General features: G+C 44.3%; 7 protein-coding genes and 1 pseudogene across 7 annotated transcripts; 3 read left to right on the forward strand and 5 right to left on the reverse strand.

Moving 5' to 3' along the window:
* Nucleotides 1-4,946: 4,946 nt before the first annotated feature.
* SAPIO_CDS3431 (Daunorubicin C-13 ketoreductase) lies at nucleotides 4,947-6,207 on the reverse strand (the record flags this gene model as incomplete). The annotated part of the gene is made up of 4 exons (XM_016786223.1): nucleotides 4,947-5,586; nucleotides 5,653-5,725; nucleotides 5,787-6,019; nucleotides 6,095-6,207. 4 exons carry the CDS (start codon nucleotides 6,205-6,207, stop codon nucleotides 4,947-4,949), a joined length of 1,059 nt encoding a protein of 352 aa, XP_016644229.1.
* A 788-nt stretch (nucleotides 6,208-6,995) lies between these two features.
* Nucleotides 6,996-7,840, forward strand: SAPIO_CDS3432 (uncharacterized protein; the record flags this gene model as incomplete). The annotated part of the gene is made up of 3 exons (XM_016786224.1): nucleotides 6,996-7,371; nucleotides 7,467-7,777; nucleotides 7,826-7,840. 3 exons carry the CDS (start codon nucleotides 6,996-6,998, stop codon nucleotides 7,838-7,840), a joined length of 702 nt encoding a protein of 233 aa, XP_016644230.1.
* A 947-nt stretch (nucleotides 7,841-8,787) lies between these two features.
* SAPIO_CDS3433 (uncharacterized protein) lies at nucleotides 8,788-9,361 on the reverse strand (the record flags this gene model as incomplete). The annotated part of the gene is made up of 2 exons (XM_016786225.1): nucleotides 8,788-9,220; nucleotides 9,330-9,361. The coding sequence occupies 2 exons, from the start codon at nucleotides 9,359-9,361 to the stop codon at nucleotides 8,788-8,790; spliced, it is 465 nt and encodes a 154-aa protein (XP_016644231.1).
* A 2,420-nt stretch (nucleotides 9,362-11,781) lies between these two features.
* On the reverse strand, nucleotides 11,782-12,514 carry SAPIO_CDS3434 (uncharacterized protein; the record flags this gene model as incomplete). Its single annotated transcript, XM_016786226.1, has 3 exons — nucleotides 11,782-11,985; nucleotides 12,089-12,346; nucleotides 12,458-12,514. 3 exons carry the CDS (start codon nucleotides 12,512-12,514, stop codon nucleotides 11,782-11,784), a joined length of 519 nt encoding a protein of 172 aa, XP_016644232.1.
* Nucleotides 12,515-14,226: 1,712 nt separating this feature from the next.
* On the forward strand, nucleotides 14,227-15,196 carry SAPIO_CDS3435 (Acylpyruvate hydrolase; the record flags this gene model as incomplete). The annotated part of the gene is made up of 3 exons (XM_016786227.1): nucleotides 14,227-14,315; nucleotides 14,464-14,675; nucleotides 14,769-15,196. 3 exons carry the CDS (start codon nucleotides 14,227-14,229, stop codon nucleotides 15,194-15,196), a joined length of 729 nt encoding a protein of 242 aa, XP_016644233.1.
* A 351-nt stretch (nucleotides 15,197-15,547) lies between these two features.
* Nucleotides 15,548-16,169, reverse strand: SAPIO_CDS3436 (annotated as a pseudogene; the record flags this gene model as incomplete).
* Nucleotides 16,170-17,387: 1,218 nt separating this feature from the next.
* Nucleotides 17,388-18,291, forward strand: SAPIO_CDS3437 (uncharacterized protein; the record flags this gene model as incomplete). Its single annotated transcript, XM_016786228.1, has 4 exons — nucleotides 17,388-17,477; nucleotides 17,565-17,748; nucleotides 17,978-18,065; nucleotides 18,174-18,291. 4 exons carry the CDS (start codon nucleotides 17,388-17,390, stop codon nucleotides 18,289-18,291), a joined length of 480 nt encoding a protein of 159 aa, XP_016644234.1.
* Nucleotides 18,292-18,566: 275 nt separating this feature from the next.
* SAPIO_CDS3438 (uncharacterized protein) lies at nucleotides 18,567-20,390 on the reverse strand (the record flags this gene model as incomplete). Its single annotated transcript, XM_016786229.1, has 3 exons — nucleotides 18,567-19,405; nucleotides 19,534-19,885; nucleotides 20,118-20,390. The coding sequence occupies 3 exons, from the start codon at nucleotides 20,388-20,390 to the stop codon at nucleotides 18,567-18,569; spliced, it is 1,464 nt and encodes a 487-aa protein (XP_016644235.1).
* Nucleotides 20,391-21,596: the final 1,206 nt, after the last annotated feature.

Consider the following 21,596-nt stretch of genomic DNA (forward strand, 5'->3'; position numbering starts at 1 on the left):
AATACTTTAATATTTTTAAAACTATTAAGATAAAATAAAGAAGAAAATAATAAAAAATTAGCTTTTATTAATAATTTAGCTATATTAAATAAATTTTATTATAAGTTATAAAAGATATCTAATAATCTAAAAGAATATATAATTAGATAAAATATAAAGATATTAAATATCTAAAGCTAACTATAAATAATTTAAAAGATAATAGTAAACTTAGATATTTAATTTTAAATTTTCTTAAATTTTAAGAAAACTATTAAACTTTATTAAAAAATAAATATATAAATAATATAATTAGAAATTATTTTAATAGCTAGATTTACTTTTCTTATATTATTATAAAAAATAATCTTAATATAATAGGAAACCTATAATAAATTAATTTCTTTTAAAATACTTTTTTTACTTTACTATTATTAAAATATAATTATCTTAAATATTAAATTATTAAAAGAAGAAACTAACTATAAAAAATAGAAGTTATTAATCTATATCTATTTAAAAAATATAAAACTTTTAAGATATATTAAAGAAAATATATTAATATTAAAAGTTAATAATTAAATTAATTTTTAAAATATTAAAAAAGTATATATATATAATATTATCTAAAATTCTCTATCTAATATAATAATAGATATTATTAAAAATACTAACTTTTAACTAGATTATAAAGACTTATATTTACTTTAGTAGATAATTTAGTTTATAATTAGCTAATTAAATATTAAGTAGATAATAGATATCTTTATTAAGTTAACTTCTATATAAAGGATTATATATATATTTATAAGTAAAATATTAAAATATTTTTATTTTCTAAAAAATTATCTTATAATAAAAAAAACTTTCTTTAATTATTATATTATATTAACTTTATTTAATATTATAAAAGGCTTTAATAATAAACTTTTTAAGAAATATATTACTAAAGATAAACTAATATTTATAGAAGTCCTTATAAGTATATAAATTATTAAGAGTAGAGAAAATACTTAATCTTTTAATATTATAATAACTAATTTAAAAGCTAACTAATCTAAGCTTTTATAAAATAAGGTATTATCTAGTAAAAAAAATAATTTAACTTCTTATTCTAATTCTTACTTTTATAAATATTATAAATAAATCTACTTAGGAAATATATATTATATATTCTTTTTAGAAAAGATTTTATTATAATAATAGTAATTAGACTCTCTTAAAAAGAAAATAAAAAAATAATAGAAAATAATTAAAGGAAAAGCTATTTAAAAATAATAAAATTAAAATTAGAAGATAAATAATTTTAAAAAAAAAAATAATATTAGCTATAATATTAACTATTATATCTATAAACTCTAACTTTATTATTATTTCTTTTATTAGCTTAATAAATATTAAAGTAAGTACTATATCTAATATTATAAAAAATAATATAATTACTAATTTAAGATTATAGGAAATAGCTTTTAATAATTAAAAATAGTTTATTAAATTTACTATTAGAAAAATAAAAACTATTTATATAATAAATATTAATAAAATAGCTATATTAATAAATATAGGTATAATATAATTTAATATCTATAATATAAATAATAAGATAAAAATAGTTTTATAGATAATTAATAATATCTAGTATATTCCTAATTCCCTAGCTAATATAGTAAATATAGATTACTATAAAGATTATAATTTTAAATATAATTAATATATTAAGTTAATTATTAGTATTAATATATTTAAAACTTTTAATAAAATTATCTAAAAAAATAAGCTAAAGTACTTAGATATTATTATAAACTTTAATAAAAGAAAGTTAGTTATAGCTATCTAGTTTATTAAAGTTAAAGAAAATAATAATAATTAATTTAATAAAGATAATAATAATATTAATAATTAACTAGATTATAAAAAAATAAATAATTAAGATAATTAAAAAAAAGATAATAAACTAATATTTATTTTTTTATTTTTAATATTAAATAAAATTAAAATTAAAACTAAAATTAAGAATATACTATATAAACTAATATATAAATATCTTAGCTATACTAAAAAGTCTAAAATCTTAAAAGCTTATAAAGCTATAGGTATTAAATTTAATTAAGAAGATATAGATTTCTTTTATTATAAAGTATATTACTTAGCTAAGTTTACTAAAATAGTTAATTAAATAAAACTTTTTAAACCTAAAGAATTTAAAGATTTCTATATAAACTTAGTAAAAGTTAAGCTATTTTTAATATTAAAGTTTTACTATATTATCTATATCTTTAAAAAAAAGATTATATATTAGTAGCTTTATAATATTAAAAATAAAGTAGTTAAGATAATAATAAAAGCTATAATAGATTTTATAATATTTTAGAAAACCTAAATAAATTTTAAAATATTAAATATCTATATAGATAAAAAAAGAGAGATTTCTAATTTACTAATAGAAAATATTCTAAATAAAAAAGATATAGCTTTTTATATTATATTTCCTAATACTTTTACTTAAAATAATATTATAAAATAATAAGAAAAAATCTTAATTAAAATAATATAAATATTAATAATCTATTTTAAGATATCTAAAAAACTATTTATTTATATTCTAAAAATAATAATAATAATCTTTAATTTACTTTCTATATCTATTAATAAGTGATTTATTAGCTTATATAAGAAACTAGTAATTTATCTTAATTTTCCTAAAAAGGAAAGATAGCTATTTCTTTAATATTTAAGAACTTTTAAATATATTATCTATATTTATAAAAAGGGAACTTATTAATTTAAAAAAGTAAATAAAATAGCTTTTTATATAATAAAAGGATATTTTATAAGCTATAATAGTCTATATAGTTATATCTATAGTATTTAGATATTAGAATTAGCTAAAGTTTTTTAAATAAGGGATATAAAATTTTATAAAATTATATCTCCTTTTTCTAAAGAAGCTTTAAAAAAAATAAAATAGATAAGTAAAGCTAATATAATCTTTTATAATTAAATTATTTAAATTTAAATAGAAATAATAAAATTAATAAAAAATTTAATAATAAAATTAATTTCTTAATAAATATAATTAATAATCTTTTTAATTTAAACTTTTAAATATAAATAAGTTTAAAAATACTATAATAATATTTAACTATAATAATTAATATTAAAAATAATATCTAAACTAATTTAATATACTATACTAAAATATATTAATATTATTATTATAAATAACTTTAAATTTAATAGACTTATAATAAAAAAGAGGATTTACTTTATCTAGAAGAAATAAGTTTTTAATAATTATATTTTTAAAGAAGATATCTTTACTTTTTATATATTTAAAAATCTATTATTAGTTTTTCTAAAAGTAAATATAATTATATCTAATATAGCTATTTTTAAATTATATAAGGAAGTAGTTATAAGATTAGATTATAAAATAATATAGTTTTCTATAATAGAAAGATAAAAAAAAGCTTTAGAAAACTAATAGATATAGATTTTTATAAAGAAACTATCTAATATAAAAGTTTTACTTAGAAAATAAGTTTATAATATTAAAATAGATAATAATAGAAATATTATTAAATATTATAGTAGATATTTTACTATTACTATCTTTTAAATTACCTTTCCTTTTACTAGAAAAAAAAGTAAAATTTAAATAGATTATTAAAAAGATTATTAAATAAAAACTATTTAATTTATAATATATTAAAATTAAAAAAATATTTATTAATAAGATAATAAAGCTACTTAATAAAAATAAATATATAAACTTTCTATATTAATTAAATATAATATCTAAAGAGAATATAATAAAGTTTTATATTAAAAAAGAAGATAAAGAGAAAAGATAAAATAAAATAATATTATATTAGATTTTAAATAGAAAAGGAAATATTTATTTTACTTATTTAAACCTATTTATTTAATTATTAAAATAAGATCCTAGCCTTAGTTTTATAGGATACTTTTATATAGAAAAGGCTGTTATTTCTATCTGTACTTTTAGTTTCTTTTACCTTTTATAGATAATTACTTTAGCTTAGTTTAAGGGGGGGTATAGGAACTAAGCTCTAATTAGCTGGTTGACCCTGGTTGATTTTACTAAACCTCTACTAAAATAGTAGATAGTTTGAGAACACTATTTCTAGGAAGAAGCCTTCTTCTTCTAAATAGAAGAACAATTTTACTAATAAAAACGACTTGATATTTATTGTTAGGCAACTGGGTAATAATATATGCCCGTGTTGCTTGATATGGTATTTGGGGATGCTGGAGTACTTCTCGCCGCATACGTCCCTGAGAATAGGAAATAAGTGGATGTAGTAAAAATAGGATGGCTCTAATTTGATGAGTTGGAGCGTAGGTCCAAGGTTGGGCAGTATTCGTGGAAGGAGAGGGATGAGAAAAAATAATAGCGAACGAAAAAGTAGAGAAAAAAAATAAATGACAGGAGTGGGATTCGAACCCACGCTTCTTTCGAAACTGCAGGTATCCAAATTTTCCCTGGAAAGAAGATTTTCTTGAATGCAGCGCCTTAGACCGCTCGGCCATCCTGCCTTTGATGGCAGAAACCCCGCTGAATCTCTCTATACAACTTACAGTGCTGGCCAATGAACAAGCTAGACCCAATCCCTCATCCCTATAAAAGTAGCAATATGTTAGATTTTAGGTGGGTTTTGACGCCACGAAACGGTTCCTCTCACTGAATAATCCCATTTTGGTGGGCGTCCCGGGTATTACCTGAGATTTGATTGATTTGGTTGATGGGCGTGCCGCTTTCACAAGACTCTAGTCTGTTGACGTTTCCAGACGACCTGTCCCAACATTACTTCGTAGGGGTATCCAGCGGTACAATATTTCTGGTATAATATCATTAAACCTTCCAGTATCAGTGCCTGACCCAACCCAGTTGAATAAAACACCGGGCACGCCCTCGGAATCTTGAAGCGAGAAACCTCAATATTTCACCACTCAGGTAAAGCGCCATGTCCAATTTCAGCAAGATATCTATCCACCTCCGCTGCAGTAGTCTCCCACAGTTTCCGAGCTTGCTCCTCGTCCTCCGCCACAGGATGCACGGCCTTCACCTCCCCCATCGGCACCATATACCTCCCCTTATACTTCTCGGCCCTCTCCCGGATCTCGCCAGCCGTCGCCGCAAACAGCGTGTGATACGAGCCTTGGTCACTCGTAAGCATCACTTGACGCAGCAGAGACTTGAACGGTCCCGCAAAGATGGATAGGCTCCCATCGGTTCCAGCCTCGCCCGGATGCAGAGACAGCGATCGGATGGGGACGCCTTGCTCGTCAAGGTGACGCTGGAGTTCTTGGGCGAAGAGGGCGTTGGCCAGCTTGGACAGGGCATAGAGGACCATATTAACATCGAAGAGTGGCTTTTGGAACCATCGCCATGTCCATGGCTCGTAGGGCAGCACGCCGGAGACGAAAGATGGTGAGGTGAAGTCGAACTCGTAGTTTTCAGGTAGGTAAACGTTTGCGGCCTCGGATGACATGGTAATGATCCTTACATCGCTGTCGTCTTGAGCGGCCGTCTTCTTTAGGACTGGAAGGAGGCCGTTGGTAAATATGAAGTGACCGAAATGACTACGACATAGATACTGTGGTTAGCGATTTTGGCCGGGGGCATGGGAGGTGGGAACGGAAACATACCAAACCGCCATGCCCAATTCCCACCCGGCATCCGTCATCTTCCCTATATCCTTAAGGGTAGCTGCATTGTTGACTTGAAGAACCATGTAAGCGACTCCACAAAACCGAGGTTCACAACACCCAGAGCCCCTTACTCAAGACGTCTATTCTCTGCGTGCTAGCTTTGATCTCGTCAACGGCACGCAAGATGCTAACCACATCTCCGAGGTCAAGATAGATCCAGACGAGCTGGTCCTCGGCCACATCCGGACTCTTGGATCGAACGTACTCCTTGGCGCGCTCTGCCTTTTCCTTCGACCTCGCCGTGAAGTAGACCTTGCCGCCTTTTCGTGCGAGGTTGTTCGCCGTTTCCAAACCTAGGCCACCACTTTGGAAGCGAGTCAGCAGTGTGTCTTGGGAGTGCGATCGAGCATAACAGTCCATCGGGAGACAATCAATTTACCTGCCACCCGTGATCACGAAAACCTTGCCCTTCAGATCCGGTATTTGAGTGTTCGGGTCCCAGCTTTTTATTCGAGCGTCCTGCCGAGCCTTGTCGAGCCTCGAGCGAAGCATCACGGGTGCAAACTTAGGATCTCAAGCGTAAATATTAGCTATGGGGACATCGGAATTATTGAAGACAAGGTAGTTGGCATTAGGCATGCGAGCTTAGGAGTAGGGTGAGACAGCTGAGGGGTTCTGATGCATGTTGAGGGTTCAGTTTGGTGACGGTCGTGAGCGGCGTTTATACCCTGAGTGACGATGCACATCACTTCTGAACCTCGTAGTATTTCGTGTGTCTACTCGCCAACGTTTCAAATCCGCTTGAAACTTGCCGGAGGTCCTTCTAAAATAGGAATTTGCTATCTCTAAGACGTTCTTATTTTTTTTTCCTCTTCCCGCTTGCTGTAAATTACGATCGTGCCCGACGATAGGACAAGCAGGCAAGGAGCTGTGTTCTTTGCAAGCCATCACTCGGAGGAGTCGGGGTTGGTTAGGCCGAGAGCTCCCAAGAACTCGGCCACCCCATACCGAATTGGGGAAATGCAACTCTTGGCATCTCTCGAGAAGGATCAATTGATCCATCAGGCTCCGACGGGACACGGCGAGTTTGGACCGGCATACCCCGTCAGTTCCAGGGTCGCTTTATAATTCTTCGTCCCCTCCGCTCCAACTCTTCCTAATAAACAGTACGAAGGTGTCCTTTCTAATAAGAAGAAATCAATATTCTGATGGTGACGCGGTGTCTATGTTTTCCTCCTAGTTCATTCTCCCCATCATCCCCCCACGTACTTTGTAGGGCACCAGGTTTCCAAGTTCAACCCCTCGAACCTCCTTTAGGCAAATGCTAAAGAAACGCCGGCATGACCATCGCCGATGAAAGGCCAAAGCCTCCTTCTCGTGCTCGGGGAGGTCTCCAGTTTGTCCATTTATCGAATCCTGCGGATGCCGCGGAGTTCAAGACGCTAGTTCGCTCGCACGCGGCAAGGAATCCCCGCCGGCGCAAGAGGAACGTAGTCGAGCATCAGGAGAAGTTGGCCAAGGAGGCAGCTCAGAAGAAAGCCGCCGTTCCTACTTCGTCGCTATCCCGGCAGCGTAGGACTACCCGCATCCCTCGAACGGGTGCTACGACAGCAGACCCTAGCCTAGTGGTAACGGGTCTAAGTACTATAAGGATCGATCCTTTCAATAGTTTCACTCGCCCGCTGAGCCGTCTCGAATATCATCTGCTTGATCACTGTGAGTTCTCTTCTTCTCTTCCCCTATCCAAACTCAGTCTCTTGCCTAGTATTTCCCCCAATCAAAGTCCATTCCAAGACTTACAATCCACCCAGTCCTCAACTCTGCATTAGACTTAGTGATCACTTGCATGCCTTTCGACAATGCCTCCGAGAAAGCCTCCTTTTCTCAGGGCATGACGTCTTACCTCGTCCAAACAGCCGCCGCCGACGCCGGCATGCTTTCAACCCTCCTCCTCGCTGCATGCCAAAGCCTGGCCAACGTGCACCATGATGAATCTTTCTCTACCTTGGCCTTGAAGTACAAAGGTCAATGCATCGCCTCCATTAATGACGCCCTTCGCCGCGAAGGAACCGCCGTCAGTGATCTGACCCTTACTAAGACCCTCGCTCTTGCAGCCGATGCGGTGAGGACCACATGCCTTTTTCACTTCCAAACCTCTTTTCCTCTCTAGGCCAAGGGACCGTGAGCTAACGAATGTGAGGTGGGGGCAGAAGTTGTGCTGTGACGCCGATGCCCTGAAAAAGCATCTAGACGCCGCGAAGACAATGGTCGCGTTAAAGGGCGGTATAAACGAACTTGGCAGGGACGGCTACATTGGGAAAGTGATTCTCTGGTGTGTTAGTGATCCAAAATTCGACGGTAAAGAACCATGCGGCCTTGCGCCCATCTCCTATACAGTGGCAGGGTTTATCACGGGTGGAAATGTTTGATCGCGACTCAAGACCTGGCTCACCTTTCACAACGCCCCCGATCCCAGTTACGGTCTTTGACCAGGAAAAGAGGGAGAACAAAAAAAGAAAAAAAGGGAACTCCAAGGACCGTGACGGCCGGCGATCGCTCAGTGAGCACCACCTCGGGATCACGGTCTATGACTGACTCAGGATCGAACCCCGCCAGTTGCTGAGTCTTTACTTCGCCAAGGATATGTAGACTGGTCGAGGAGATGGCAAGCATCGCTTCGAGCGAGGCGAAAGGCATCTTGACTTCTGGGGTCCGGGGCTGGGCTATGGTAGGGAGGAAAATATGACATATCGAGGTGCACGTTTCATTATTGAAGAGTTCACTAGGACTCTGAATACAACTTGAGCAAAACCATAACCCGCAAGGGTAGAGATTATCGATTGGAGTTTAGAAAAGACTCCGTAGCTGTCTAATACAATATAATACGGAAATACAAGGTATTTGTTAAGGGAAAAAAAGAAGAGAAAGAGAAAGAGAGAAAATGGGGAAAAAAGCCACTATGGCTAGCGAGGTATCATTCATCATTACCTTATCCGTTCCATTCCTGTTTACCCTTAAAAACTGACATCCGGCCCGCGACCAAGCGATTCCTCATCCCCCTCGCAGCCGACTCGTATAACGATCCGATTCCCCTTCTTCTTTTCCAATCCCCATCATCACAGAGTCCCCTCCTTATTTCTGGGGAGGAGGTCCAGGAGGCGGTGCGTAGCCGCCCTGATACGCGTTAGGCGGCTGCTGCACGCCCTCCGTCTGACCGAAGTATCCATTCTGCGGCGGCGGGCCATAAGGCGACGCACCATACTGAGGCTGCTGACCGTAGGGCGGCGGAGGCGGCGCGGGGTTTCCGTAGCCGGGAGCCCACTGCTGGTTGGGAGGCGGAGGGCCGCCAAACTTACCCGGGGGCGCCATCCAGCCGGTTCCGTACATGGGTCGGAGGCCTTGCTTGCGGCGGCGGCGGGAGTTGACGCAGGCGATGATCAGACAGAGGAAGATGGTGAGGGCGATGATGACGCCGGCGACGACCCAGCGGCCCCAGTAGTACCACCCAGTACGTTGGTAGCAGCGGCCGTGGGAGTAGTACCAGCCTCGGGGGCAGCCCAAGTCACTATAGGAGAAAGGTAATTAGCTTCTTGATATTTTCTTCCTCTTTTCTTCTTGCCGTCATTGGTCCAGTAGAATTGGGTAGCGTAAGGCGGAGGGAGATGATGACGTACCGACTGTAGAGTTCGTGTCCTATCGACTCCATTTTGATTGTGTAGATGTGATTGTTTCCCCGATCAGGATAAATCCCCGTTAAGGGTGGAGTAACGTCGACGGCCCGATGCGATCGATGAAATTCGAAGTGAATCGATGGAGGTTCCCGATCGTGTTTTGTTCTTAGTGAGGTGTTGGAGACCCGTTCGTGTAGTGAAAATCACCGACGGTGTAAAGTGCGACCAAGTCTGGGTGGGAATTGCGATTCAAGTCGTACAGATGGCTGTTTGTTTGTCGCGACTTGTAAAAACCGTCTCGAACCTGTTCTTTCGTAGGAGGAATTTGTCGAATGAAAAAACTAAATGAAAGCTGAAAGGAGAAGGAACAAAGGAGGGGCGCGATTGAAGGTACGGAATGACTTATAATAGAAAGAGGAAGGAGCTGAGAGTCGGCATGATTTGACTTTTGCCTCTGACTGTTTTCTTGGCGAAGCTGGGCTTGGGTCGTTGGGGACAATCCCAAGACTTGGCTCGGCCCACGTATATTGCTCCGTCAGGTCTACGAAACAGGTGATGGACCGTACCCGGCACCATACCGGGCATTCAGCCACCTCAGTGGAGAGGATGGCTGTGCCCTCTTCCTTGTCTTGTCACGGCACGTTTATTGTCCAGTTTGGGCGATTACACGTCCATTACCTTATCCCACCGCTTCATCTAGCTCGTTTACGAAAATTATACAGATTAGGTTGACGGTGATAATCGTTAGGCTTGGACTAATTCCAAAGTGTGTGATAGACCCAAGTAAGCTGAAGTTTGAACAAACATCCGGTTCGCATCCTTAGTACGAATGTTCCCCGCCTGCCACTCCGCAGCACTATTCCGAGACCCAGGAATGTGAATCTGAGCCCGTATGGTCCACATCAACGGAACCTGGAATGTAAGAGTTTAGCTTGCCCAAAGCAAGTATCTCGCCCAACGCAACCAACCTAACCACTAGGTTCGCATGTACTACGGCGTAGTTTGAAACTCTGAGCTCTTGATGGTCCCCAGTTCCCCAGTCCGGCTCAGTTAATAAGCTCGGTACTTCGAAGTGAAGTATTTCGACCCCAACGTTTGCCTTGAGATCAACGTAGCTTCGTGCCAACAAGAACGTCATCCAACAGCGGATACCCGTGCAACCTCTCAGTCATCCTCCACGCTAACAATGAAGCTGTGTTGCGCTGACAATTCCAATTCCAAATGCCCCTCAGCCTCCTCGCGCCACGTCATTGAGTTTTGCACTACTTTCTTGACGCGATCTCGGTCTCTTCGCCTTTCTGCCATTTTCTTCCATTCTCTTACACTTTCTTCGTCTCTTTATTCAATTTTCAAGGAGCGAAGAGAATGCAAATTCAGTGTACACGCGTCAGCCCTAGGGAGACGATGGAGCCGGAGAAGGACGGTGATTTTCTTCGTCATACTCTGGACAAAGTGCACGATTTCCCCTAAACCCCAGTCCGGTCGGTAAGTCGAGGATCCTTCTCGGCGATTGGCGCTGCCGGAACTGGGTCAAGGGTTGCCAAATGTTTCGCACTTGCGCACCATCCCACTTCTTTCATCCTAGTGCACACCGCCAAGTAATCTAGACTACGTCCGTTAGATTCTTAACCGTAGATCGTGTATCTCAACTCGGAGCCCCCCGGGAATCCTCACTCTCTTCGCTTATTCTCGAATCGTGGGCACAGCCCCATCAAAAGTACCCATACTTGATGGCGAAGTACTACGAACTAAAGATTAGGAGGGCCAGGTGGGGGCACCTGATGAGAATTCCGGAGAGCCCCGTTGCCCTCCCGATGACGTCGAGTGGGGATTCCCTCCGCGATTACATCGATGCTACATGCAGGGTGTTCTACACAGACGAGTTGCACAAATGAGACAATTTGGATTATTGGAATAGAGGAAAGGCGCAGTGCAGCATCAATTAGGTTAAAAAAGACATCTCCTCTTGACGAGTAAAGACTTTTCATTATGGTCGTTGTCGAATTGCTATGACACGGATTATGTCGCGCTGGGCTTTCCTTCCTTGCCCACTCTTGTTCGAAAATGAAATCACTTGCAGAAAGCCTCCCTTCCTTTTGGTGCGCCTCATGCCCATGTCCATGTCCACGTCCGCCTCGAGTATATCGTCGCTGTGTGACGTGACAGGAGAAAAGAAAGAAACAAATGAAAAAGAAAAAGCAAGAACACAAACTTCCAGTACGCCGATGTGCCAATGTCCGTAAAATTCCCCTGTTGCTCAAATCAGGGATCCTGACCGCCCTGCTCCTCAAAACTCCTAGATCCTTCCTTGAGACCAAAATAGAAAAAAAAAAGTGGAAAAAGAAACGAAAATATTAGGAGGGAAGAAGAAAAGCAGTATCACCATGGTCGTCATCAGCACACTATAAAAGCTCCTTTGTCGACTTCAGGTACTGTGGTTTTGCCGTCCGTCGATTTAACGGGGATAATGGTATCGGGCCTTGCGAGACTCATCCTTCGACTTGGCCAGCTCAGCCGCCTCTCGGGCCTGCTGGCGAGCAGCCAAAGCATCGATCTTCTCTCTCGCCCTCATGAGGCTGGTATTATCTTGCTGCCTGAGCTTGGCTCGAATCTCGTGGAGGGCCATGAGCATAGAGGCTTTATCGACATCGTCTTCAATCTACAGATGCGCATAGACATGTTAGAACACAAATGGAAGGTTCGTAGGATGTGGCGCAGGGGACGCCGGGCGGGGATGGGGGACGTTAAAAGTGTAGTCATACATCGAGAGGTCCTATAGGGGTCGCAGGACACGTGGCTGCGGCCGAACTAGGTCGGGAAGGAGACTGGCTGCCAAGGAGATGACGGTTGAATTTGTCAAACTTGCCTCCAGTTCCTGTGGAGCTGATAGCTGAGGCGGCTCTCTTCATTCCGGGTCGGCCTTCCTGCTTCGGCTGGTCCTTTTGCTCGATCTCGATCTTCTCTATGGCAGTGTCGATCTTCTTGCTTGCGTTCAAGAGGGAAGATGCGGCGGGGGGTTCCTAGTATGCCGGGCTGAGCGTCAGTGTCGCTGTAGGATGGGGCTTGGGGTGGTAGTGGGCTTTCGAGTTCAGCGCTTAGCGGTCTTGCCAGCTAAACCTAAGGAAACTTACAGTCGCATTAAGACTGCTCAGGTCGGCCAGCATCTGGGCCAGCTGGAGGGTCTCCATGGCTGGTTATGGGTCGGGGTTGGCTAATTGGAATGTTGTGGTGAGAGTGTCGTGGGAGGAATTAGGGGTTGTTCGAGTGGGTCACGACAGGCAAAATAGTGCTGAGACTGGTTATTGAAATGTTGGTGTGTAAAATATTGATGCTTTTATGGTAATGCCACTTTTGAATGACTTCTTGGAACTGCTTTGTTTATGTTTCCGACCTCGTCTTGCGACTTCACAAATGTGGTATGAAGTTGGTGATGTTTTAAATGGTTTGGTGAGTGGTGTTGACCACCGACAGGTTAATGGCGGAAAAACGTAATTATTTGTCGTGCCCAGAGCTTGGCCAGAGTGAGGCTGCAATGCACCTGCCCTCCTGGCTTCATTAAACCAGAAAGCGTTAGTAAGCCTTGAATCTCGAAGCACAGGGAGTCTAGAACGCCAAACACAACAATAATACGACATTGAAGAAGCATCCACATAAAGACTTTATCGATTGTCAATGGATACCTAGAGTAAGAGCAAAGAACAAACAGGTTTCATATCCTAACTTCCAGAGTGATAGACATATGGGTACTTTGGAAGCAACCTCAGATCTGCAATACCTGTATTTCTCCTCATGTGCTCTCTTTCTTTTTTCGGGTCCATCGTTTCGAGAGGGATTCCAATCGAGATGGGTTCCGCACTGCAGATGTTCCAGACGGAATTCACCAGGCCGTTTGGAATATGCCATGCGTGATCTTAAGCTAGGAGTGCAGGCTCCCACGGGTAGCTGCGGCTTCATTTGCCATGTTACAGGCGGAGAAGTTGACTGGCATCTCTGAGATGAGCTGTCGTCGAATGTGGGCCTGGTGATGACTCGTTCCTCCAGCTTTGAAGTGACTGTCTTATACCTAAGAAGGAACGGTAGAGTTCATGCTCACGTTGTTATACTTTTCAGAGCCTCCTCTGAATTCGGATCCACCTTCCAACAAGGAGAAGTTACGATTCTCTCAAAATCCCTCCAACTCCAACTAGCCACCATCCCCGGAATTTTGGGGTAGTTGCCCCACATGGGCTCTGCGGTAGTGTAAGTGCTTCGTGGTTGTACCCGAAGTCGATCTGTGAAGGTGAACCAAGCTCGGAAAATCCGAGGAAGCCACAGGCGCTCGTCTCCGAGCTCTTCTCCGCGAGCTCCACCCACGATGCCATCTTCCAATGAACAAGCTCCGCACATCGGCTACTCGGAAACACGACATGTGCATGTGGTGTACCTGTGTACGTACTTCAGAGTCGAAGTCGAGTCGAGTTTCAAAGCGAGCTTTAAAAAAAAACCTCCACCTCAATTCGAACAGCAGAATAGAACGAAATCCAACTGCCGTTTTCCTAGACGCCTCTCCACGTTCCATTCCCCTTCCAGAGTCACAGTCACGCACACTCTTTTTTCCTCCGGTCGTCGGATCCAATTGGCCAATTCCGATTCCCTCGTCTCCAACGTACATATTCCCGCAGCCACCAGCACTTTGACTTCGCTCCCCAGAAGAACGACCGAGACTTACAAGCAGGGCGCGGGACACCCGAGATATTGATCCGGCGCAATTCTTTGTGTGACTTATTGCTTTCCCCTCACCTCGATACCGTAATCGCGACCTGGTTTGCCATAGAGCCACTTGCGCATTTGCAATAGTACATAGACGCCATTTCTCCTCGCTTATTTTTGTTGTGGTTTTTCTTCCCCTCCTTCCATCACCATGTCGCTCTTCCGTCGATCCTTCGCAACCATGACTTCCTCTGGTTTCCGTACGCCTAGCAAGATTGTCTGCATTGGACGCAACTATGCGTAAGTTCGAGCTGCAGCTTAAAGGCGCCATCGTTTCCAATTATGTTGTCTTTTTTACTGGCTTGGTATTTTACCGACTCCAACCGTTTATGGAGGGGAGTTGCGGGGTGATGCATGAAAGCTAACACGGCGGTTGTGACATCTGTAGTGACCACGTCCAGGAGCTCAACAACGTCCGGCCTAAGCAGCCTTTCTTCTTCCTCAAGCCCCCTTCCTCCATTGTCCTCCCCGGCGCCGGCCCCGTCATCCGCCCCAGGGGTGTCGATCTCCACTATGAAGTCGAACTCGGTGTTATTCTCAACAAGAGGCTTCGGGATTTTGACGCTGCTGATGAGAAGAGCGCTCTGGACGCCATTGAGTGTAAGTAGGGGCAATCCGCCCACCAACCACCCCTCCTTGCCACCCGACGCGAGTTGCGAGACCATCCCAACTAACCCCGATATTTCCCCACAGCCTACCTCCTCGCCATCGACATGACCTCCCGCAACGGACAAAACGAGGCCAAGAAGAAGGGTCTCCCCTGGGACATCGCCAAGGGCTTCGACACCTTCCTCCCCCTCAGCCGAGTCATCCCCAAGTCCGCCATCCCCGACCCCCACAATATCGAGATCTTCCTCAAGGTCAACGGCGAGACCAGGCAGGATGCCTCCACCAACCTCATGCTCTTCCAGATCCCCAGGCTGCTCAGCGACATCTCCAAGGTCATGACCCTTGAGCCCGGCGACATCGTCATTACCGGCACCCCTGCCGGTGTTGGCCCCGTCGTTCCTGGAGATGTCATGAGGGCTGGTCTCAGGGTTGATGGGAAGGAGCTTGAGGAGGCTAAGATTGAGATTCCTGTTGAGGAGTCGACTAGCTCGTATGAATTCTCTGAGACTTAGAGGGTTATTTTGGGGGGAATTTTTCCTTTTTTTGGTTATTTTTTCTTGGGGCCAGGATAGGGTCTGTACGAGTTGCGCCGCATTTTACGGAACAATATGCGTCCCACTTGATGATGGCGGATGTAAATAGGAGGGAAGAGTTAACCTTACAGAGCTGATTTGGATATCATGGAGAGCTTATATCAATGCATAATAGATTTCATCCCGTAGTTTCTTGCTCAACACCAGCCGCCTAATACAACCAAACCACAACCAAACCACAACCCTCAGTCGCCGTGCTTATTTACTCCTCTTTGCGCCTTTTCTTCTACATAATACACATATACATTTATATGTATACCAAACTTTGGTTTACTCCAAATTCGGATCCTTGATAGATCCCGGCGCAGGCTTCCAATCCACCACAGTCCCACACTTCTTACACGTCCTAGCCTCCAAGTCCTCCTTAAACTCCTCAACACCCTTCTTAATCTGGGTCCCGAGATCCGTGCAGTGGAAGGCGGCCTCATGCACGATGGCGGCGCACTTCTGACAGTACCACCTCATGCGGTCGACGGAGGACTCCGGACGGCGCTGCTCGAGGACGACGCCGACGGTGTTGGCGAAGCGCACGGGGTTATGGGGGGTGTTGGCGGGCAGGAGGAACATGTCGCCCTCGCGGATGACGATGTCGCGGAAGGCGCCGTCGTCGACGACCTTGAGGAGCATGGCGCCCTTGTATTGGTAGAACCATTCGGGGGTTTCGTTGATGTGGTAGTCGGTGCGGGCGTTGGGGCCGCCGACGATCTGGGTATTGGGGGCGCGGGGAGGAGAGAGGGGATCGCGTGTTAGGGATTGATATCTTTTTTTTTGGTTCTTTGGCGGGGTATTTGGGAAGTGGAATGACCGGATGTGAGAGGGTTGATGGATTTCAAATCAATTGATGGTCTTTTTTTATTTATTTTTTAACTTACCATGACGGTGAAGTCTTCATTGTATACGCAGTAATTGTTGATCGGGGGTTGAAGGAGGTGGGAGTTTCCCTCGAGCCTGAAGGTATTTCAAGTTGTGGTTAGTTGGTTTGTTCTCAAGACTGAGGTGAGTTTTTGCAACTCATCTGGGGTTCTCTCGTGATAACTTGCCACTTCGGCAGATTGATGGGAGGGGCCAACATCTCTGCGGATATAAAGAAAAGCAAGGATGCGATGGGGGACCTCAGACAGGGGTAGGACGGGAAGGAAAATAAATCAACCAATACACGAACTAGGGGCCCGGCGGCTTTGAAGAATGTAAGATTGACCTGGGGTGGGTAGGGATTGCAGTTCGCGAAGGGGAGGAGTGAAAGTGAAAGGTTTCGCTGATTTACTCTCACAGACTGGCGTGTTGCTGTGTCCGAAATCGCCTAATGATGGGACGACACCATCTCAAAGACTGAGACTGAGACTGTGACTCGACTCCCGTTTACAAATTACACACCACGTTACGCTCCCCGAGGGCGGCTTCTCCACATTTTGATCAGATAATAATCTTAATAGCGCAAAAATACTTCGTAGAACATTGATCAATCCGCCACTCGGTACTGTCAAGTCTCATATCAAAGCCCATTGCCTTGGGAGGGGGGGGAGCCTGAATAATCAGTCAGCGTTGACGGGCACCGCAACGATAACGACGCACGGCCTGGCATTACTGAGGCACAAGCGTACTGATACGCGTACGAAGTATTAGCTTTCCATCAGCCAGCCAGCCAGCGAAGCCAGGCCAGGCAACACCACGCACCCCCTCAGCGTCATTGTAGCGTGGCTGGCCTGTGCGAGCTCCGCAATGGGCCCCGACACGCATCATGCTGGTGTGAAATGCGCCCGTTTGAGCACATTCTCTGCCCCACTGTAAAGAGCTCAACTCAAATCCTAGTCTAGTCCAGCCCAGTCCATTGACCTTGACCAGGGCCCTGCTACAGCTTAAACTCGCGTGACGCCTTCACCCGTCCCTGTTCCTTCCTCCTTCAACTCATTTCCTGTCCCGACCTGATTCTCCGCAAGAAACTAGCGACAATTACACTATTCGAGTTCGCGATTCAGATTCCCATCCTCCAGAATCTCGATTTCGACCTCCGCGACGGCCACGCCGACGATCTAGACACGAACCCCGAAGCGCCTGTCTCCTTCGAACCCGCAAGCTCCACGACAACCTCCTCATGGATCACAGCAGCCACATGCATCACGCCATGGATCACGGCGACATGGACCACGGCGACGGAGGCATGGATCACGGTGGCGGCGGCAACGATATGTGCAGCATGAACGTTCGTTTTAGCCATCCCCCGTCTACAATCCCCAATCGCATCTCCTCCAAACAGAGTCAGCTAAGATCTCTATTTACTTATTCTTAGATGCTCTTCACATGGAGCACCAAGAACCTTTGCATCGTCTTCCGCCAATGGCACATCCGCTCCACCTTCGACCTCGTCCTCTCCCTCATCGCCGTCGTCGCCATTGGCGCCGGATACGAAGCCATCCGAGCATTTAGCAGGAAGTACGAGCTCGCCGTAACAAAGCGAGTCGAGTTGGCTCCGAGTAAGTCCAACACCTGGCCTCCCCCCCTTTTCTCCCAATCGTTCGTTTAGTTTCAAGCGTTTTGCTATACTTCTTATCTTTCTTCTGTTCTGTTTCGGGGTTCTTTTTCCCACCAGAGAAAATTATGTGGTACAGAGAAAGCTAAGACGTTCTTTCCCCCCTCGTCTCCTCAACAAAAAAGACGATCGTGACGCAGAGGTTAACGAGTCCACTCCTTTCCTTTGGTCAGGACAGAACCAGCCAGAGATCAACCGCCGAGCCCACATTATCAAGGCCGTTCTCTACGGCATTCAAAACTTTTACGCCTTTATGCTCATGTAAGTTATCCCCCGTGCCCTCAATTTGCTGCACCGTTCCCCCTTTTTTTGGTCTGGTTTGGGAGGGGATTTCTAATCGTGGGCAATACTTCTTTCTCCCGGCACTAGGCTTATCTTCATGACCTACAACGGATGGGTCATGATTGCCGTCTCGGTCGGCGCATTTGTGGGGTATCTCCTATTCGGAAACACCACTTCTTCGACGAAGGATACCGCGTGCCATTGATCGTGGAGCTTCCTCGAACGAGCGACACGGGTCGAGAGGGGAGATTTGGGCGGCGACGAGGCGTGGCCGTACTCGGAGAGAGGGGGAGAGAGATGTGTAGTGATATGGAGGGGAAGAACAGGGCATCAACTGGCGATCAATATCATACTCATTGTAAAGTCGCCTATGTGAGGCAAAGGGACATAAATCTAAATCTCATTAACATATCAGAATTCTATCTCCGCTCTCATGACCGCACCCCCAAGACAAAGCCACACCGCGCACCGCCGTCATCTTCATATCTTCGCAGGCTCCGCCCTTTTCGCAGCCTCAACCGCCTCATCCGTAGGCGTCATCGGCTCGTTCGTCCTCGTCGTCGCCGCTCCCGCTCCCGCTCCCGCGACATCCCCCGTCACCTTGATCTTAGTGCTTGCCCTATCAAAAAACTGGCCCTCCTCATTCGCAAGCAGTATAATCTTCTCGTCGCCCCAGATCTCGTTATGCTCAAACTCGGGCCGCCTCGCGTACGCCAACGATGCGGCCTCGACGAGGATCTTGGCCGTCATGCCCCACACCCTGTACCTCTCGGCGACCTCCTCGATCTTCTCGCCCTGCGCCGGGGTGCCGTTTCCGTTCTCGAGCGGGTCTGGGATAGGTGTGGCGACGTCTTCGTTGTCGGGTTTCACGACGCGCTGGTTGTTGACGGGGACGTAGAAGTTGTGGACGCGCCAGGGTTCGTCCTTCCAGGAGATCCAGTTGCCGTCGTACCAGTGGCCGGCGGGTAGAGGGGTTGATCCGGGGTGGACGGGGGCGTCGGTTGCGCGGAGGAAGTTGCCAAAGGGGGCGGAGAAGACGGCGGCTACTTCTTTGGCGTCGAGACGGGGCATCATGGAGTCCGGTGGGGAGTGGGGGTGGGAGGAGGAAGAATTGGTAGAGTTCGAGTTGGATGATGAGTTGGTGGTGGCAGGAGTGAGTGGGTTGTGGAGGAGGGCAACGCAGGGGCGAACGGCGAGACCGTTGCGGGCGAGGCTGTGAGGGAGGTGGCAGAGGAATTCGATCTTGAAGGGTGCGGGGATCCTGGAGTCATCCATGGGTAGGCCGATTTCTTCGCAAGCTTCTCGTCGGGCTATTTGGTCTAACGTTTGAAGAGGCGTCAGTTTTGTTCGGTATTATTTTCCCCCCTCCCGATCTACCTTTTCTAGTTGTCGCATTGAAGAGAGGGGAGGGAGCGATGAAGAATAGAAAAAAAACACTAGAACTTACAAGGAGTCTCATCCACCGAATCGGCCTTGCCCCCAGGAAACGCCGCATGGCCCGAGAAACTCCTCAAGCTCGCGGCGCGCATGGTCAGCACCACGCGCAAGTCGCCGCGACGATCGGCATAGAGGAGGATCAGCACGGCCGCGCGGCGGCTCGCCGGGAGCTGGTCCCAGAGGGGAAAGGACGGAGGCGTGTAGGCGCGGAGACGGGCGATGGCGGCCTTTGCGGAGGGGAGGAGGGGGAGGAGGCGTGTCAGCTTGGTCCAGTTGAAGGTGGGAATCATGGCCTTTTTTGGGCTCTTTGGCGCGGAAGGGAGAAAAGAGTTGGGGGGGTCGGGGAGGAAAGAGTGAAAGGGCTAATTAGTATTGCGGTTACATCGGGTGGAAGTTGAGGTTCATGGCTTTGGTATTGCTGTTCAACGGAGAGTGCAAGAGAGGGAGAGTAAAGTGCTTGGAGATGACGACATGACGGATTTTAGAAGGCACCAAAAAGCCCTAGTAAAAATGCTTGCCGCAGCAGCGGGAAAAAAAATTAAGAAAAAAAAAAGTGAACTACCGAATTGACTGCGAAGGAACCGAACAACTTACCAAAGACGTAGCATTAGGCGGCGCCATCATCTCAACATCCCAAAAATTGGTATCAACCGACAAGTCCGGGCCAGAAGAAGAACAGGCGTTTCTCACGGCACCGGCGAGGCTCTGAACCTCGGCTTCTAAGATGTGCGGCGAGGCTGAGGTGGAGGCGGCGTCGGCAGGAGCGGAAAGTGCCGAAGTGGGATCGGAGGTTGAATCGGCGGCGGGCGCGGGCTCGGAGGAGGTGACACTGTTGGTTAGGTCGGAAGGGAGACCTGCTTGGATCATGGCTTGAATATTGCGCTGGTGTGGTATGCAAGTGCAGATTAGGTGGGGTGGTTTATATCTTTTGTAGGATTTTGGAGGGGAGTGATAATGTGTGTTGTATGCACGGGGGAAGAGCTGGGGTATGTAGGGGGAGAGAGAGTTTCCCGAAACGTTCAGAGATGGGATGGTTCTGATGGTTCTGTCTGGTCCGGGTGCGGTGGGTGGTGGTGGGAGCTGAATTTCGATTTCGGAGGGCGTTGCGTTAGGATCAATACTTTGGACAAGTGCGTTGGGCTACGAAGTACGAAGTATGAAGTACGTTGGGATATCAATTTGATGTCAGGGATGGAAAGGCACGACTGGGGCAGGATTGACCATTGGGACAATGCGGGGAAAGCGCATCAATGGGGTCAATGCCCAATGGATCAAGGGATCAAGGGATCAAGGGATGGAGATTGAAGCACCTGCGTGCATCAATGGATCAATAGCAGTGGCAGTGGCAGTGGCAGTTTAGGGTTCGATTTGGTTCTCTCCGTCATTACCAACCCAAAACTGATTCAATCCGTGTGGACTAGACCGATTGCGATTGCAGGCACAGTCAGAGGAAGGAAGGCGGATGGATACCGAGGTTAGTCCAAGACACCGAAACATCAATTCAGAAGTCTCCAGAGTTTGACAATGGATCCGATGTATTGAGCCGATGCTCGGGTGTCGTCAACGAAGTACTCCGAGCCTGGGGGAGCTCCACTAATACACACAACAGGCGAAAAGAACATTGAAGTTGACACGCCATCATCACCTAAACTTCTAAGGGCATCAAAAAAAGAAAGAAAAAAAAATAGATATTGGTATATTGAGCATCATGTCTCTCGCTATTCCTTCATAATCTATAGGTAGACGCTTTATCCTTGATGTGTCTGATTTCATAAACCTCGGTCCGGACAATAATACTTCGTAACTGCCCATCAAGACCCCCGAAGCCCAAACCTGCCAACCCAACCGATGTAGGTAGCTTCAATCTAACCCCCATACCCAAACGCCACTAAATTGCGCCAGAATGAGAAAGGAAAGAAAGCCAAACGGAGTGCGGGGGGAGAGAAGAAGCGGAACAAAAGAAATCCTCAGGCCGAGCTCTACTTGTCGTGAGAAGAGAAACGATGTCACTTGCTTGTAGCACTTCGAGGATACGACGAGCTGAACTCCCTTCCACCTTCCTTTCTGACGTGT

Source organism: Scedosporium apiospermum (genome assembly GCF_000732125.1).
Source record: "Scedosporium apiospermum strain IHEM 14462 chromosome Unknown SEQ_SAPIO_0088, whole genome shotgun sequence".
NCBI lineage: Eukaryota > Fungi > Ascomycota > Sordariomycetes > Microascales > Microascaceae > Scedosporium > Scedosporium apiospermum.